Here is a 19,328-nt window from a genome sequence, read left to right as displayed (position 1 = left end):
CAACCTACCTAGATGTTACTATTTCATGTTGAAATTAATGTTAGATCTGATGAATTGATAATTTCTGAGATATTATAGTAGTGAGTTTTAGCTACCTTGTTTTAGCCTTTTTCCATTTAAAGAGGACAACTCCTTTATTAGGGTAAAGATAGATCAGGGAGAAGTAAAAAATATTGGACTGTAAAACATATTACGGAAATGTGTGATATTGCCATTATTTTACATTAAATATAGAAAATAAAACTTAAGTAGTTTTGAGTGTTTCCTGAGAAATAAAATTCTTATTTTATTCCAAACACAGGCTGCTGCAGCACATGAATTAGAGAAGATTCAAAAAAGGTGATTAAGTTGTTGTTGTATGTATTCATACATTAATGTTGAAGTATAGTTGTTGTAGAAAATGTTGCTACTTAACAACTGATAGTTGTGTACATAGGTTATGTAAATTTTTGAATGTGAAGTGTTTTTAATTGATGCTTTTTTCCTATAGTGTTCATATTAAGGATGATAAAATACGATTGCTGGAAGAGCAGCTACAGTGTGAAATTTCAAACAAAATTGAAGAATTTAAGGTGTGTGATTAAACTTTTACACTGTTTTCTTAGAATAGCCTTGTGTAATTTTCAGTTGTAGTGAATCTAGAAATACTACTTTTTATATGAACTTGCTCTCTACAGTATTTTTTTTTCTACAGTATTTCTATAGTTTATTTCTTCTTTAGGAAATAAATTATATCATAGATTATATCATTATATCATAGATTTTTTTTTTTTAATTTGGGCTAGATTCTGTCTTATCTATTTTTGTAATGAATTTTTGAGATTTATTTTGCCCCAATCTTTCCTGGGCAGTTTTCAGCAGGTGTTTTATATTTGTGACTGTTCTATCTATCTCCACTGTTGCTGTAGTGCTAGTTTTTGGTCATGCCAATCCATTTGAGTATCTGATTGCTAGGCTATAATCAGTGAGATCTGAATTTTTACATCAGCATGCAGTTCATCTGTCTCTTTATGAGTTCTTAGGAGTATATATAATATGAGTGTGATTGTTTAAAGAAAGATTGAAATGATTCCTTTGTTACTTTTTTTCCTTGAAAAACTTGGTAAATTGAGATTCTTTGTTCCAGATTCTAAATGACCAAAACAAAGCATTACAATTAGAAGTTCAGAAACTACAGACTCTTCTTTCTGAACAGGTAAGACTTTTCATGAATTATAAGGTAGAATTATTCAAAATATAATAAGATCTGATTCTTCTTAGTTAACCAGCTCACTAATTGAGAAATTTTGCTTAAACTTGTTTTTTAGTTGCATTTCTATTTATCTTGTGTTTATCATGTTTCTAAATTAAACTTTTTCTTCTGTGAGATGAAGCTAATGCTAGTCTGCTCATAAGAACTTCTAATTATATAAAAATAGAGAAAAAGTCCTGTCTTACAGTTTTGGAGCCTCAACTTTTTCTTCTAGGCAGCATGGTTCATTGAAAAGAGAACGGATGTGAAACCTACTACCATCACTTAAAAGTGGAGTAATATTGGTCAAGTTGCTTAGTATTTCAGATACCTCTTGTTCCAAGTCTTTCACACTAAGATCACGCTTACATCATAAATTTGTTAATTTTAAAATGCTTAGTCTAATGCTTTGCATGTGGCAGGTATCTAAACCTTTATTCCTTTCTATTAGAATATTTATTTTTCCATCTCTTTCCCACCCCCAGAAATCATCACTCTTCTTTCTATATTTATAACAAGCCATGAAACTTTGCAGGGCCTGGTTATATATGTCTAATCCCAGTGGCTGAGGCAGGAGGATTCTAAATCAAGGCCAGCCTGGGCAATTTAGTGAGACACTGACTGAAAATAAATATAAAGGGCTGGGAATGTAGCTCAGTGGTAGAATGCCCCTGGATTCAGTTCCCAGTCCTGCAAAAACCAATAAAGGAAAAATGAACAACAACAACAACAACAAAAAAAAAACATAGCAGTTTTGAATAAACACTGTTCTATAAACTAGATCTCAATGTTGTCTGTTCTCTGGCTTTTCATATTTTTCTCCCATGTAATTAACTCTTTAAAATTAGGGTTTTTTAAAGAAAATTTTGATATTTAATATCAAAAGTTAGATGACAGGGGGCTGGAGATGTGGCTCAAGCGGTAGCGCGCTCGCCTGGCATGCGTGTGGCCCGGATTCGATCCTCAGCACCACATACAAACAAAGATGTTGTGTCTGCCGAAAAAAAACTAAAAAATAAATATTAAAATTCTGTCTCTCTCTCAAAAAAAAAAAAGACGACACATTAGAATAAAAACTTTGCATAAGTTTTTGGAATGGACTTTTATTAGAAGCTGAAATTTAAGCTACTGTAAATGATAGCTCTACTTTTGGCAGATGCATGTGTCCTTTTCTATTTTAAAATCCACATTTATGCAAGTATTGAATTGACGTAAGTAGCTGTGCCACTGGAATTATTTTTAACATGTTTGCTTGTCAAATAATTCACGTATTCCCCTCTCTTTGCATATTATTTATTTCTTTTATATGCTTTATCCTTGCAAACTAGAAGTAGCAGGAAAAAATGTTTAAGGAGCATTTAAATTTAGTTTAAATGTTATTTTAAGTCTTCTTATTTCCCTTTGTTGTGGTATAGCTTAGGAAAGATATAATACTCTGTCAATTTGTAAGACTTCCCCTCCCCCATTACCATCTCTGAAATCTGGGTATATCCTGTAGTCTCTGATTACAGTTTGGAACTATTTTTAATTTGTAGTATAAAATACCAGCTGAAAGATGCAACATTAGTGGTTCAGATTAGACAAAATATTATTGGTAACGTTTTGGGTTGTTAATTCTTACCTAGAATAGCAGAATTTAGTTTCTCTAAAATCTCAGATAATAGATCTGAGATTTTTGTGATATCTACTTCAACTTATAAACTTTTAGACTTTCTAAAATTAACTTTATGGAGGTGAAACAAATGCTTCAAAACTTCTGAACCTGACCTAGAATTCCGGTATTCTAACTATCCGAATGCTGGCAACTCTTACCTGTGTTTAAATAGGTAAATCTTCAAAAAACAGTAAACATCTATCATTACTAAAACTAGTGTTTTCCATCACCAGATAAGATTGAAAATTTAAGGCTTATGATTATAAGCCTTAAATTTTCCTTTTCTTTTAGGGGAATTACCATTCTGATATAAAATTTCATATCATTTGTGGAAATTAATATGAAATTTTTTTTTCCATATTAATTCAGTCAGACTTTTACCTATTATAATGTTTCTATACACTCTTAGATGTTCTGTGAAAATGACAACTTGTAATATGAGATGAAATTCTTTTACATTCTTATGACAAAATTTTATAGTTGCATTTTTTTGATTTATTTAAAAGAATTATTGATGAGACAAAATCTTTTTGTGATGCCAATTTAAGATCTTCTGATATTAATTTATGATCTGATATTGGGTAATTCTTAGAATTGTGGTTTTTTTTCTAGTTTTTCATTTCTACCTTTCTTTAACCTCTTCCTACCCATTAGTCAGAATTCCAAGTGACAGTTGAAAGATGAACAGTTTGGTTATGTAAAAAATTTCAGTCTTCTTGCCACATGGATTTTTATCCTAGAGTTAAAGATTGTGCTTATTAAAGCAGAAACCAATAATGGTGCCAAGTTGTTGTTTCCTCAGGTGTAGGAAGAAGAAAGACAACAGGTACCAGGTAAGGTAACCTGTTCATAGGAAAGAAAAGAAGGCTTCATTTGGTATAGGCCTGCAAATGGTTAGTAATGCAGATAAATCAGTTACTAATAATCTCATTTACTCAGAACAAAGTAATTTGGAGGGGGATACATTCTTGTGTTATCTTTTTTTTTTTTCCCTCATTTGCAGTACTGGGATTGAATTCAGGGCCTTAAACATTTGATGCAAGTGCTCTTTGAGCTACATCATTCCCCATTCCCCACCTCACCCCCATCTTTTTGAGACAAAGTATCATTAGGCTGCTCATGCTGTCCTCTCACATGACAATCCTCCTGCCTCAGCCTTTTAAGTAGCCCAAGTTTCAGGCGTGTATCCTGACTTGTGTAGGACCAGCCTAACTTTTAAAATTCTTATTCCAATGAATTTTTAAGATTAAGTGGTCAAAAATATTAAGGGAAAAGTAAGAGAATTTTTTTTATTTTCCTGAATGCCTAGTTGTATTGAATTGCAGAAGAGTTCCTTATTGTATAAGATACAGATTTGAAAATCTTCTAGAGAGGAAATAATAGGATTGAATTAGATCAAAATAGTATGAAGTCAAGGTTCACAAATGTGATTTTGTACTGTGATCTTGTACCAAAGGGTGCTTGCGATGATGAATGAGTCCTTAGTCAAACATTTTAGGAAGATTACTCTAGGTAATCTTCCTAAACTCTAGGTGTTTGGATTTATGAGAGGGAGAAGCAGAGAGGACTAAAAGTACAATACAACCAAATAATTAAGGTACAGGTAATTTGGACTTCATAGTGTAGTCTTTTTGTGAGATGGTATTCATAAAAAATAAAGGTAGACAAAATCCATCTTTGTGGAAGATTGTAAACTTACTACTGCATGATTTTTTTTTTTTAAATCTAATTTAATTGACATTTCCTGTCTCCTTTTTAAGGGTGGGACAGTTTTTTTCTTAGTACATTCTTTCTTCTTGTGCCCTGCACAAATCAATCCATACAAACAGGGATAAGAATGAGGATCTTGTGATATTTGAAATGAGTAAAGGTTTAGACCTAAACTTACTCATTAAAGAGAAGGGGTTGATTTTAGAAATATATAAGAAGTGAAACCTTAGGACTTGGATTTGGCAATGGAAAATTTATTTTTATTTGTGAGAAGTGGTTGTAATAAGATTGGTAAAAAGCAAGAACTACCAAGATTTTAGAAAAGTAGATGGGGAGAAAGAGTGAGTTACAAAGGTTGAAGGATCTGTCAGACATTGAAGAGAATGTTTATGTTGCTTCTGTAGTTGATGAGCTTTTTTAAAGCATTCTCTATTTTTGGTCTAACTGGTGTTTACATAATATTTACATATTAAAAATCCATTGAGCTGTAAACAGGGTGCGTTCACTTGCTGATAAGTATTATAACTTAATGTGGGGGGAAAAAATCTTTGTCCAAAAAAAAGAAAGAAAACCTTTCTTTGACTTGTAATGCTTTAGAGGCTTGGATTTTTTATATTTGAAGAATTTAATTAATATAAGGGAAGTGAAGCAAATTTTCCCTGAACCTCAAGGTTATCCTTCATAGTGATCAAAAATTATTCATAAGTTACTAGTTTATTTTTGTCAGCCCCATATACTTCTGTATCTGTGTCCTTTGTGTAGATAACCTCTCTTTTGTCATCTTGTGTCTTTTGAATTTAAAAATTATAATAGCAGTTTTCAAATAATGGTCATTTCCCTAAATTTTGGATGTATTTAGAATTCTAAATAATTTCCACAGAGTTCTGTTTCGAATCTAGTTTTATTTCATTCAAACTTGGTAGAATTAAATTTTTTGGTGATTTTTATTTTCAGCCTAATAAAGATGTTGTGGAACAAATGGAAAAATGGTAAGAGTTTAAATTTGTCCTTTTTGAAAAAAAATTTTCAGTGACTCATTTCTACCAAATTTGTGATAACAGGATTATTAATGACACTGATCTATGTTCTTAAAATTCTCTTTATCCTTTGTAGTAGAAGAAGTGTGATATGCTATTGCTTATTTGGGATTTTATAATATGGTCTGTGTCAGTGTAGTGGTGATTGACCTTTTAGACTGGTATATAAGCCTGCAGTGCTTGAGCACAGTTTCCTTAATGGTAATGAAGAAGTACCCTAAAACCAGGAAGTACCCTAAATCCAAGAACGGCTTCTTGAGGGTGGAGATCCTCAAGAAGCCGTTCTTGGATTAAAGTTTGTAAGGAGTGATGGACAGAGGGGTTGATTCATGTAAAATATTTAGGAATGATATTATTTACCTTAACAATAGTTTATAATGTTTTTAATTTATAATTGCAGCATTCAAGAAAAAGATGAAAAGTTAAAGACCGTAGAAGAATTACTTGAAACTGGACTTATTCAGGTGGCCACTAAAGAGGAGGAACTGAATGTAAAGCATTTTGTAGATTTGTTTTCCTTGTGCTTACTCCGTGAACACGAAGGAGTTTCACTGTAATTGTAAAAGATTTTCTCATAGCTCTTAAACTTAATATTAGTTAATGACATTTTGTAAATTTGTAACTTTAAATGATTTTTGAGAAATAGAAAAATGCATAGTTGATTGTAGCATTCACTACATTAAAGAGGTTGATACTGTTGCTGTAGTTAGTAGTATATGCTTCTCCACTTGCACCCATGTCCAAATTGTAAACAAATGATTACTAGCAGACTTCATAAGTCTCTGGAATAGTATTGGAGGTCTATGTTATTATTGTTATCATCAGTCTTAACTAACTTGATAAGGATGCAGTTGCTGGGTAAAGTAAAATAAAAGATATATTTGAATTTAGAGAGGATCGTGTCAAAATTGACAAGTGGGTATAGTATACTCTGTTTTTGAATTTGTGGAAATATAAATAGATATAGTTCTGGGACAATTGAATTAAAAAACCCATTTCACTAAAAGAAGTTACAAAATTGTAGACATATGCAACAAGTGGGATTTTGGGACTTTACAGAGAGGAAAAGCAGTAGCTAAAGGAAAATGAGAAGTGAGTGTATTTTGAAGCTATCTAATTCTTCAGAAGATAAAAGTATGTTGTACTTATGTGTCTTTGAAAAAGGCAATAAGAACAGAAAATTCATCTCTGACGAAAGAAGTTCAAGACTTAAAGGCTAAGCAAAATGATCAGGTAATGCATATAGTAGATTCTACAACTGTTCTTTTTAAACAGTGGAAATTTACATAAAAACATATCAAGTTTGTTTCTCTTCCAAGGTGGAATTTATCAAGTATAGTTTTTAAATCAATGAATGACTATTTATTTGATTATCAGTAATATTGCTATAGTTCGTTGAATTTATAGCATGCCAGTCACTATTAGAGTCATTGCAGTTTTGAGTATACAAATAAAAATGGAATATAAATAATGTTTAAAAGAGGTTACTAAAATTTAGACAGTTTCCTAGTTGTATTTTTTTCTTTGTCTAGTTAGAATGACTAAATGATTTAAATCTTTAATGATTTTTCTTTTGGCCTACACTTACAAGTAATTTTAAAACTCTTTACTTTTAGTATGTTGTTATTTTCATCATTATGACATTTGAAACATCTAGAAAGAATTCCTGGGTTTACTTTTCCCATTTGGTATAGTGGAAAATTTAAGGATAAATTGTACTTTCCTATTTCTGATGCATTAATAGAGCAATTTACTAAATAAGATATTTTCCTATTTCTAGGTTTCTTTTGCATCTTTAGTTGAAGAACTTAAGAAAGTGTAAGTGATAACCTTACTTCAACCTGGTCTTTATTTTTTGGCCTGTTAGTACTCACAAATCTAGTTTTACTTTTTGGAGAGACACCTGATGTATGCTAACTTATACTACAAATTTTTTCATTAATGTACTAAGGAAAGTCATTGTTTCCCAAGTGTAATTTTAAAAAAAGTTTTCATAATTGATTAGATTTATTTTTATATGCCATCAAACTGCTAATTTTTTGTCTTTCAAAAACCAGGTAATATTATAAGACATTTATGTCCTTGCATGTATCCTCTTCTTAAGGTGTCTGTAAAGTTTGGTGTAATTGTGTACAAGTTCTGCCAGAGCTCCAAAATCCTGGAAAATTCCATTGTTGAGAGGAACTTGCTTATCTCTAATGTTCTTCTTGGTACAAATCTTATATTCCTTACGAACTGTTGAAGCACATTACCAAATTCATGTCTGCATAGGCTTTAATGATCTGGTAGTTACTGATTCTATTTTAGGAGTAGGTTTAAGTCCCTCCCCTCACTTTTTTTTCTCCCTGCAAAGATAGGTTGCTGTTTTACTTAACATAGGAGTTGAAGAGCCTTTTCATGATCAGTGTTGTTTTTGTGTCTTAGTTGGTGGATCCTGGTGATTTCTATTCAAACTAACACTGTGTATGTTTATTAAGGATCCATGAGAAAGATGGAAAGATCAAGTCTGTGGAAGAGCTTCTGGAAGCTGAAGTTCTCAAAGTTGCTAATAAGGAGAAAACTGTTCAGGTATTGGAAGAGATTTAGAAAACAACGAACATGTTTGGCTTTCTGTTTATCAACTTTAGTTAACATCATTTAATTTCATGTGTTTGTCTGTACATTGCATTTATGTCAATTTCTGTGTTCCATTGTCCAATCTTGTCTGTTTTGTCATTGTCAAGGATTTGAAACAGGAAATAGAGACTCTAAAAGAAGAAATAGGAAATATCCAGCTTGAAAAGGCTCAACAGGTAAAAATCTAAGAGCCATAGCATGACAGATTTATAGTGTATATGATATTTATGAGCTACTTTTTTTTCTTTTTAACTCAGGAAAAAACCTTCTAGTAGTATGCTTAAGTATGTTGGGTTATATGCTTTTTTTGGGGGGGGGGCGGCTGATTTGAGAAAGTGTCTGATATTATAATCCATATATCTTTTGGAATTTCCATCAAAGGTCCTTTCCTGGAAAGTTTTCTTTTTCTTCTCTTTTTGGATTAGTGTTTCATTTGTTTACAACTTAAAAATAAAATGCAAAACACTTTGGTAAATCTTTCATTACCAAAACCTCCCATTTATAAAATCTAGCCAACTAACCAACTACATGGAACTGAATTTTTTTGGTAGAATACATATATTGCTCAGACTTCTGCCTATAGAACAAAACACAAATTTTACTGGGATATTCTAGAAGTGGATGGGATTACTGGAAATAGATGGGGTTTATTGAATTTAATGTGATAAGGCTTCATTGAATAAAGATGGTGAAATTGCATGAAAAGATGATTTATTCATTGAAAAGATTCATTCAATAATATCTCTTTGAGTTCCTCCCACTTGTGAAAAGATCATACTTCTCAAATATAGATTGAGGATTCAGGAGAGGCTCCTTTGAGGAAATGAAGTCAAGATCTGAAGGGACTGTGAGAATGGGAATAAAAGGTAGTATTAGAAGATGTATGATTTTTTTTTTTAAAAAAAGGAAACGTAATGAAAGGATAATATAGAATACTGTTGAAGAGTTACCTTTTAAAACTGGGCCGGAGAAAAGCTCTGATATAATTATAAGGAGGTATATGGAGAGTTAGTTAATAATTTTCACAATTATAGAAATATCATATTTAGACTTACCATTTTTAACCATCTCCTTTGTCTTTCCCCCTCCCTGTTCTATTTTTAGTTTGTTAACTTTGTCATTGGAATCAAGGGAAGGTGAAATTAAATCACATCTTGTTTTGGCATGAAAAATTCAGCTGGGATCTTTGTAATTTGAAGTGTATGAATTATAAATATGTCATAAAGCTTATTGGTATTGTTGAATGGATTATAAATTACTTTTTTCTCCTTATATTTCAGTTATCTATCACTTCTCAAGTTCAGGAGCTTCAGAAGTTGTAAGTACTCTTTTATTCCCACAAATATCTCTTTTTCCACAAGTTAAATATAATGAAAGTCATGGCTTCTTTTTATTTGCTTCAAATAATATTTTTAGAAAATATCAAAAATTATTTTACAGGCCCTTAAAGTCTTCAGTTTTTTATTATGCCTTAATCTCTTTAAGTTTTTTTTGGGGGTAGAAGAAAAGATGGGAAGTCTTATTTAATCTTGACTTATAGTCTGAGTATGACTTAAGCTGAGATATTGCTCTTTGACTATTTAATAGCCACCTGAAACTGAATATATATTGTTGAAGTGACTTTCCCGCTTCAACCATCTAATTTATTTTTTATTGGGATGTTATAATTACACATAGCTGTGGGATTCATTGTGCCATATTTGTACTTACAAACAACATAATTTGATCAGTCTCATTCCCCAGTACTTTGTCATTTCCCTCCCCTCCTTTCTCAGCTGTCTAAATTGAACAGGGTCATATAGAAGAGTATGAGTTGAACTATCCTATTCTATTTATTTTTTAATTTGTTATGATTATTTATACATGACAATAGAATGCATTTTGGTATATTATATACAATATAGAGCACAACTTCTCATTCCTCTGGCTGTACATGGGCTGAGTCACATCAGCAGTGTGATCATACATGTGTATAGGGTAATAATGCCTATCTTATTCCTCCATCCTTCCCATCCCCACCCCTCATTACCCTATACACAATCTAAAGTTACTTCACCCCCCCACCCCCGTTATGAATTAGCATCCACTTATCAAAGAAAACATTTGGCCTTTGGTTTGGGGGTTTTGCTTAGCATGATATTCTGCAGCTCCATCCATTTCCTTGCAAATGCTATAATTTCATTCTTCTTTAAGGCTTAGTAATATTTCATTGTGTATATATACCTCATTTTCTTGTTTTTAATTTTAATTTGTTATATATGATAGCAGAATGCATTACAATTCATACTACACATATAGAGCACAATTTTTCATATCTCTAGTTGTATGCAAATTAGAGTCACTCCATTCATGTCTTTATACGTGTACTTAGGGTAATGATATCCATCTCATCCCATCGTCTTTCATGTCCCCTCCCTCCTCTTCCCTCCCCTGTACCACATTTTCTTTATACATTCATCTGTTTCAGGGCATCTAGGTTGGTTTTATAGTTTAGCTATTGGAGCTACCCTATTTTGTATTCAGTATCTGCATATTCATTGATTAGAATTTTCTTTAATCAGTCCTATACTTCTTAATTGGATTATGCCTTCAAAATCTTATATGCCTTTATACGTTAACATAAGTTTTAGTTTATTTTAGTCACTTTCTTTCTGTGAGTACTACCCGAAATATGATTTTTCAGTCTTAAGTATTTTTTGCTTTTAATGGTCATGTTCATTTATAGTTCTTACTAATTTATTGTCAGATTAAAAGGAAAGGAGGAACAGGTGAATACCATGAAGGTTCTTATAGAAGAGAAGGAGAAAGACCTAGCCAATAGAGAGAAATGGTTACAGGTGAGACTTTACAAACAAAAGTTTAAAAATACCTTTTTTTAATATTTGAATATCAGTTCACATCTATTCTTTTTAAGGATCTGCAAGAAGAAAACGAATCTTTGAAGACTTATATGCAGGAAGCAGCACAACATAACTTGCAGGAGGTATAGTATAGACAAATTACCAACTTGTTACATAGCGATGAGAAATATTTATTGTATTTGGAAGTAAAGAAGTTAAAGTGTTCTTAGTTTCTTTACCAGGAAAATCATGTTTTCCATTGTTATTATTAAAATATCTTAACTTGTATTCCAGTCAAGCCATATTTAACAGCTTGATTTCTCAGCCTAAGCTTATAAGCATTTCCTTCTTCCTTTTTCAACTGCACAGCAGGCTCATTTTTAACTGTGTTTAGTTTGTATATTAATCTGTAGTCCTTTGAAAAATAAATAATAAAAGTTAAATTTCATCAAGAAAACTCATTCTTTGTTTTACAAAAGCACTAGTCTTAATTTACCACATAATTATGTTTTTATTTTAGTGGTCTGTGATTCTGTATTTTTATTGTAATACCTGGTTTATTTTGATGTTGGTGTTAAAAAATGTGGATCTGTTTCTTAGGCGTATTCTACATCACAATTTGAAGAGCTTGAAATTATGTAAGTATACATTTAGCCAGCTTCCCCCAGCTCCTGCTATATTTTTTTTATTAATGCATTATAGTTGTACATAATGGTTGGATTTGTTCTTATGTATCTGTACATGCACACAATATAGCAGTATAATTTGGCCAAATTATTCCCTAGTATTTCCCCTTTCCCCCTCCTACTCCTTCCCCTGTACCCTTTACTTATCTCCCTTCTATTTTCATGAGATTCCTCACCCCTCCTACCTTTCTTCACCTTTCTCCCTCCCTAGCTTCCACACGAGTAAATATGACCCTTGATCTTCTGAGTGTGGCTTATTTTGCTTGACATAATGGTCTCTAGTTTCATCCATTTTCCTGCAGATGACATAATTTCATTTTTTATGACTGAATAAAACTCCATGTGTGTTCGTACACACACACACACACACACACACACACACACACACACACACTACATTTTCTTCATTCATTTATCCATTGATGGACACCACACAGGCTAGTTCCATAGTTTTAACTATTGTGAAATGTGCTGCTTTAAACATGGTTATGCATGTCTCGGCTATTGTATGATGACTCATTCTTCAGATTAAATACCAAGGAGTGGTATAGCTGGGTCATATGGTGGGTCCATTCCTATCTTTTGAGGAGCCTTCATGCTGATTTCCACAGTGACTATACTAGTGTACAGTTCCACCAATAATTTAAAAGTGTTCCTTTTTATCCACATGACTGCCATTTTTAACTGGAGTTAGATGAAATCTCAGTCTAGTTTTGAGTTGCATTTCTCTTTTGCTAATGATGCTAAATGTTTCTTCATATATTTGTTGGCCATTGTATTTCTTCTTTTGAGAAGTGTCTGTTTAATTCATTTGCTCATTATTAATTGGGTCATTTGCTTTTTTGGTGTCAAGTTCTTTGAATTCTTTATAGATTCTGGACATTAATCAGTCAGAAGAGTAGCTAGCAAAGATTTTCTCCCATTCTGTAAATTCTCTCTCTTCACATTCTTTGTTTCCTTTGCTGAACAGAAGAATTTTAATTTGATGCCATTCCTTTTATTTCTCTTTGGCATTATTTCCTTGACATTATTTAGGGGTCCTATTGAGAAAGTTGTTGCCTGTGCCTATAGGTTGGAGTGTTGGCTTTTTTCTTCTAGGAGTTGCATAGTTTCTGGTCAAATTCCTAGTTCTTTAATTCATTTTGAGTTGATTTCTGATTGTTTTATTCTTCCAAATAAGTTTTAGGAGTTTTTTCTAGTTCTGTGGAGAATGTCATTAGTATTTTGATGGGGATTGCTTTGTATATTGCTTTTGGTAATATGTTCATTGTAGCAATATTAACACTGCCTGTCCATGAACACAGGAGGTCTTTCCATCTTCTTGTATCATTGTCTTTTTAATTCTGCAGTGTTCTATACTTTTATTATAGAGGTCTTTCACTTCCTCAGATTTATTCCTAGGTATTTTATTTTTCTTGAGGCTATTGTTAATGGGATTGTTTTCCTAATTTCTTTCTCAGTAGATTCATGTTGGTATATAGAAAACTATTGGGTTTTGTATGTTGATTTTGTAACCTGCTGCTTTGCTGCATTTGTTTCTTAGCTTTAGTGGTCTTTTGGTGGAGCTTTTTGGGTCTTCTAGGTACAAATAGGATCATATCTTTTGCAAACAGTAATAATTTGACTTCTTTCCTTTTTTTTTTTTTTTAAATTTCTTATTTCCCTCTCTTGCCTAATTGCTCTGGCTAGAATTTCTAGCACTGTATTAAATAGGAGTATTAAATAGGAGTGGTGAGAGTGAACATCCTTGTCTTGTTCCAAATTTTAAAGAATATGTTTTTATTTTTTTCCCCATTCACTCTGATGTTGGCTTTGGGTTCTATGTTTATAACCTTTATAATGTTGAGATAGGTTCCTTTTATTCCTAGTTTCTTCAGTGGTGTATTTTTTAAATCACAAATGGGTGCTGAGTTTTGTTAAAGGCTTTCTCTGCATCTATTAAGATGACTAAGTGATTTTTGTCCTTAATCCTATTAATGTGATGAATTCCATTTATTGATTTGTGTATGTTAGACCATCCTTGCTTTCCTGGGATAAAATGGATTTGGTCATGATGTACAATCTTCTTATCATATTGTTGAATACTATTTGCTAATATTAAGTATTTTTGCATCTAAGTTCATCAGGGATATTGATCTATAATTTTCTTTCCTTGGTGTGTCCTTATCTGGGGTTGATATGAGTATGATACCTGCCTTCTAGAATGAATTTTGAAGTATTCCATCACTTTCTATTTCATGGAATAATTTGAGGACCATTGGCATTAGTTCTTCTGTAAAAGTCTAAGAATTTAAGAATTTAGCTGAGAATCCTGGGTTTTTCTTTGTTGAAAGGCTTTTTCTTACTGCTTCTTTCTCATTGCTAGTTATTGATCTGTTCAGGTTTTCAATCCTCTTGATTGAATTTGGACAGATTGTATGTGTCTAGAAATATATCCATTTCTTCTAGGTTTTCCAATTTATTGGAGTATTCGTTTTCAAAATAGTCCCGAATGATCCTCTGGATTTCTGTGATGTCTCTGGTGATTTGGTTAGTTTGGCAAAGGGCTTATCAATCTTGTTTATCTTTTCAAAGAGCCATTTCTTTCATTGGTCCTTTGTATTGTTTTTTTTTTTTTATTCAAAATGTCATTGATTTTTTTGGCTTTGATCTCAATTATTTCCTTCTACTGGTTTTGAGGTTGGTTTGTTTTTCTTTTTCAAAGGCTTGGAGATGCATTATTAGGTTGTTCATTTGGGCTCTTTTCTGATTTTCTTATGTAGCATTCATAGCTATAAACTTTCCTCTTAGAACTGCCCTCATAGTATCCCTGAGGTTCTGATGTGTTTTATCACTATTCTGATTTGATTCTAAGAATTTTTAAATTTCTCCTCTGATTTCTTGTATTACCCATTCACCATTCAAATGTGTATTGTTCAGTTCCCATGTTTTTATATAGCTTCTGTAGGATTTTTTTTTTGTTTTTTGGTGTGAATTTCTAATTTCATCCCAATATGGTTTGATAAGATCCAAGGAATTTTTTTCAGTTGTTTTGTATTTGCTAAGAATTGCTTTGTGGTCTAAAATATGTTATTTTTTAGAGAATATTCATGAGGTGCTGAGGACAAAGTGTATTTAGCTGTTGTTGGATGAAGTATTCTATAGATGTCTGTTAAGTCCATTTGATTTAAAATATTTTTCAGGTTCAAAGAGTCTACTGAGTTTGTCTGGATGACCTATCTAATGGTGAGAGAGATGTGTTGAAATCACCCAGTATTATTGAACTGGGGTCTGTTTGAGGCTTTAATTTGAGTAGTGTCTCTTGTGTAATTAGGTATATTAACATTGGGTCATAAGTATTTACTATTGTTATATCTTCTTGTTGGATTGTTCCCTTTACCAGTATGTCTTTTGGGGTTCTTAATGCCTCTTGTATCTGGATATCAATCTCATTTTGAAGTTTGGAAAATTTCTCTGAAGAGGTTATCATTTCTGTTAGCCTGTACCTCACAGCCCTCTTCAATTCCAATGAATCTTAAATTTGAACTCTTAATATTCAGAGTTCTTGTATATTCTGATCATGGTTACTTATCTTCCTTTCTTTAAAACTGTCTGAATGTTCAAGGCTGGCCACTTTGTCTTCCAGATGCAATTCTATTCTCAGCATGGTCTACTATATTAGACTTGACTGGGTCTTTCATTTGTATATTGGTTCTTTTTCAATATGTCTATCTCCTTATTGAATTTCTCATTCATAACCTATATTGACTTTCTTAATATATTCAGTTTTTCTGTGTTTTTGAAATTCATTGATCATTTTTTAATCATTCTGTTGAATTCTTATCTTTCCTCCACTTGAATATCTTTGGAATCAGTTGCTGGTGAATTATGAACTTTAGGAAGCTTCTTTTTTTTTTTTTTTTTAAAGGAATTTCTCATTCCTATGTTGGGTTTTATGCATCTATCAGGATGGATTTCTCTTTCACTCTTATGTGGGTCTTTTTAGAGCACAGCCTTCTCTTGTGAGAGTGTCCTTAAGTGATCTAGATTGAGACCCCCTCCTAAGTGTGATATCCACAGCCTTTGTGTTAATTCTGTTTTTGTTGTAGGTGTGGCTGTCTGTGATCCGGACCTGAAGGCCCACTCTTAACCCTTCCTATTTGGGGCCTTGTCTTTTAAGTTTTTGTCCCTTCTATTCTTCGTATTCAAGTATAGCTGAAGTTTGAGTATTGTTAGTTTGTCTGTGGAGCAAGGTGTACCATCTTTTGGCTGAGTTTAGTTCTGTAGCAGAATCTCTACCCTGTGAACTTGTAGTGACCCAGTAGATTCCTGGCACTTCACAGAAAAGGGGGAAATAATAGCAACACTTGATGCAAATAATATACAGCATTCAAATAAGTACAGGTGCCTACTGTAACGTTTACAACACTAATTATCTCAAATACAGAAATGGTGGAGTCTGCAGTTGACAACAGCAAACACAATAAATAACTGTAAACTAGATATGGCATTAAAACAAACAGCAAGTGTCAACTGTGGCATCCACAGCAGTAATAATTACAACATGAATGGTAGGGACAGGAGTTATATAAAACAAATAGTTCTAAAAGATGATAAAAATACAGTTCATTAAGAGAAAAGATTATATGATAGGAAGTAGAAGAAAGTTTAGAATGTTTTACCATCTCCATAGCCAGGCCACAGGGTCTGTATCCTGATCTCCAAGCTCCCAAAGGCCCACAGACAAATGATTATCTAGAACCTCCCCAAGGTTGAACAGCCAGAGAGCAAGGTTTCCTGGTCAAAGGGATGCCTGAGGTACCATCAACAGCATAGCTGCCATGGTCTTTTGAATAATGTGACTCATGAACCCTGGCTTTCTAGCTCCTACTTGGAGTGATCCCTGAACCACATTCACAGTTGTTGAATATGAATATACTGGGTAATTAATTAATAAAGGGGATATGTGCTGGTGAAAAAAATGTGAACAAATAGAATGCAACAAATGATGGTTATAAAGAAGGAAAATATATGAACACAAAAGGAGGGAGAAAAAAATAGGAGAATTCAGCAATTAGCAGAAGAAGAAAGGAGAAAAAGGAATAAGAAAAAGAAACAAAAAAAATAAAAATAAAAACCCCCAACTTTAGAATATAAGGCAAGGAAAAGTAACTGTGTTAAAAACATACTAAAAATGAGAAAAAAATAAATATGCATACATGTATGTCCACAGCTTAAAATTAGTATTTGAGGAATAACACTTCTAATTAGAAAATAATTATAGTTGTAATATTGGTAAAATAGAACTTGTCACATTTGTTATTCTGTGCTGAATAGTAAAAATATTGACTGCAGTCAGTATAGGAGGTGTCAGATTTTGTAGATGCTCATCCTGAAACCAATTTTACATACTGTGAAATCTGTTTTCTTAAGCTAAATGAGGCTGCACTGGTGAGGAATGGTATCTGGACCTTAGCTTTTTGGTTCTCTCTAGAGTCACTTCAAAGGGATTTTTCTTTAATGTGGTGCCCAGCAATATTCATCAGTGTTTGTTTTTAAGAAGTTTCCTCTTGAAAGTTGTCTTTGAAATTAAGATAATGTGAATATTTATTAAGTCATTTATGAATACAAGGAAGATGACTTCTTGACAACAAGATGGCTCATTTGTGCAACTAATTTATCTCTTGGGCATTATATAACTGTCAAGGTGCTTTTCTCATCTTCTAAGAGAAAGCTTAGGACACTTGTGGCATCTTTGTAGTTGGTATATAAATTACAAAAGTGTATATTTTAGGTTTATTTTTGCCTTACCTTTTACTTGAATTTTATTTTTAAATTAATAGACTTTATGGGGACGTATTTAGGTTTACAGAAAAATGAGAGAAATTAGGTATACAGAAAATATGAAAAAAAAAAAAAAACGAGAGTTCCCATATCCCCCTTTCATTTCTCCCATTATTAACATTTTTCATTAGTAATATATATATTTAAAGCAGTTTATAGACAATAGCAATACGTTTTTTAAAACTAAACGTCAGGTTTTTGTTGGGATTCACTCTGTAGATTTTAACAAACATATAATGACAGTATTTTCATTATAGTATCATACAGAATAGTTTTGCTGACCTAAAAATCTTCTGTGCTTCACCTGTTCATTTATCTATCCTCCTTTCATTTATTCCCCACTCCTATCCCCCTCACCCTGAATTCTGGCAACCATGGATCATCTTACTATCTCCATAGTTAAGCTTTTTCCAGAATGTCATAGTTGGAACCATATAGTATGTAGCTTTTTCAGATTGGTTTCTTTCACTTTAGCAATATGTACTTAAGGTTTGTCTTTTCATTCTTTTATCCCACATTTATTATGTGTGCGGCTGTATTTTTCATATTGACCTATAAGCATCTTGATATTCTTTTTGGATTTAAATGGGATAAAAATAGTGTTCCATTCAGCAAATACCTGAGAACCTTCAGACACTGGAGATACTGGGTTCCTGCTTGGGTAAGATGGATAAAGCGAACATTTAGCAGTATAGTTGGGTGCTGGGGCACACACCTATAATCCCAGCTACTTAGGAGTTGGAGGCAGGAAGATATGCAAATTCAAACCCAGCCTCAGTAACTTAGACCCTGTCTCAAAATAAAAGATAAAAGGCCTGGGACTGTAGCTCAGTGGTAAAGCGCCCCTGGTTTTAATCCCCAGTGGCTTGCTTGCTCCTCACAAAAAAGGTGGTAAGTGTTGCTTAGATGACAAAGTCAGGTGGAATTCATTTGGGCTAGATTGACTAAGACTATAAGGGTGTACCTGACTAAATTATATGTAACACCTTTTTTAGCACATTAATTGTGTATATTGTAACTTCCAGGGCCAGTGAATTATGGCTAACATTCTTGGGAGCAATACTCATTTCTTTTTAAGTGATACATTTTCTAACAGTTTCATGAAATACAGTTTTGCTCATACCTTTTGTTTTTAGAGTTTTCTCTAGATAAAATCATAAAATGTTATATACACAATAAGCTGTAGCAATTTTAGGATGTTCTTAATTTTGAGTAGAATGATGTGGAAATACTGTCTTTTGAACAAATTCAAAAGTTTGTAGTATGAAGAGAAAAAGATTGTAGGCATTGTTTATGCTATCATTTTTCTTAGGGGTAATATTGGAGTCTGGCTTTCCTTTTCAATGCACATTAGTAAGATAAGTTGTTTGTAAAAATTCTAGGTTGAAAGAGAAGGAAAATGAAATGAAGAGAGTAGAAGCTGTGCTAAAAGAGAGGGAGAGCGATCTTTCTAGCAAAACAAAGCTGTTACAGGTGAATATGATAACTTAAAATTAATTATTGGGTGAGTTATTATCTTTAAAATGCTTTTACTGCTATGAAAAGGGACGAGAATACTGAGCAAGCCTTCCTAAACAAATATTGTGTCTCATTCCTTAGAGATAACTGCTGTCATTTTTGGTTAATATCTTTTGAGAAATCACCAGTACATAAAATATATAAATGTATATTTACTTGTATTATTTATATAGTTTTTTTGTTTTGTTTTCTTCCCTAATTACCAATGTTTTT

At 32.5% G+C, this 19,328-nt stretch overlaps 1 protein-coding gene across 11 annotated transcripts in view; it reads left to right on the top strand.

The window, feature by feature from the left end:
• Ktn1 (kinectin 1) overlaps positions 1-19,328 on the top strand; it is a 115,179-nt gene that overhangs the window by 69,801 nt on the left and 26,050 nt on the right. For 6 of the 11 annotated variants that reach the window (XM_071608022.1, XM_071608025.1, XM_071608030.1 and 3 more), the window contains 14 exons: positions 302-339; positions 491-572; positions 1,127-1,195; positions 5,550-5,584; positions 6,033-6,123; positions 6,797-6,865; positions 7,413-7,450; positions 8,110-8,200; positions 8,356-8,424; positions 9,529-9,566; positions 10,995-11,085; positions 11,163-11,231; positions 11,689-11,726; positions 18,980-19,070. In XM_071608022.1, the coding sequence (XP_071464123.1) occupies positions 302-339; positions 491-572; positions 1,127-1,195; positions 5,550-5,584; positions 6,033-6,123; positions 6,797-6,865; positions 7,413-7,450; positions 8,110-8,200; positions 8,356-8,424; positions 9,529-9,566; positions 10,995-11,085; positions 11,163-11,231; positions 11,689-11,726; positions 18,980-19,070 (909 nt within the window). The remainder of the gene's footprint in view (positions 1-301; positions 340-490; positions 573-1,126; positions 1,196-5,549; positions 5,585-6,032; positions 6,124-6,796; positions 6,866-7,412; positions 7,451-8,109; positions 8,201-8,355; positions 8,425-9,528; positions 9,567-10,994; positions 11,086-11,162; positions 11,232-11,688; positions 11,727-18,979; positions 19,071-19,328) is intronic. The other 5 variants (XM_071608032.1, XM_071608029.1, XM_071608028.1 and 2 more) reach the window with 2 other exon arrangements.

Source organism: Marmota flaviventris, chromosome 2, assembly GCF_047511675.1.
Source record: "Marmota flaviventris isolate mMarFla1 chromosome 2, mMarFla1.hap1, whole genome shotgun sequence".
Classification (NCBI taxonomy): Eukaryota; Metazoa; Chordata; class Mammalia; order Rodentia; family Sciuridae; genus Marmota; species Marmota flaviventris.
Note: the sequence above shows the minus strand (reverse complement) of the source record. Positions and strands in the feature narration are given on the sequence as shown.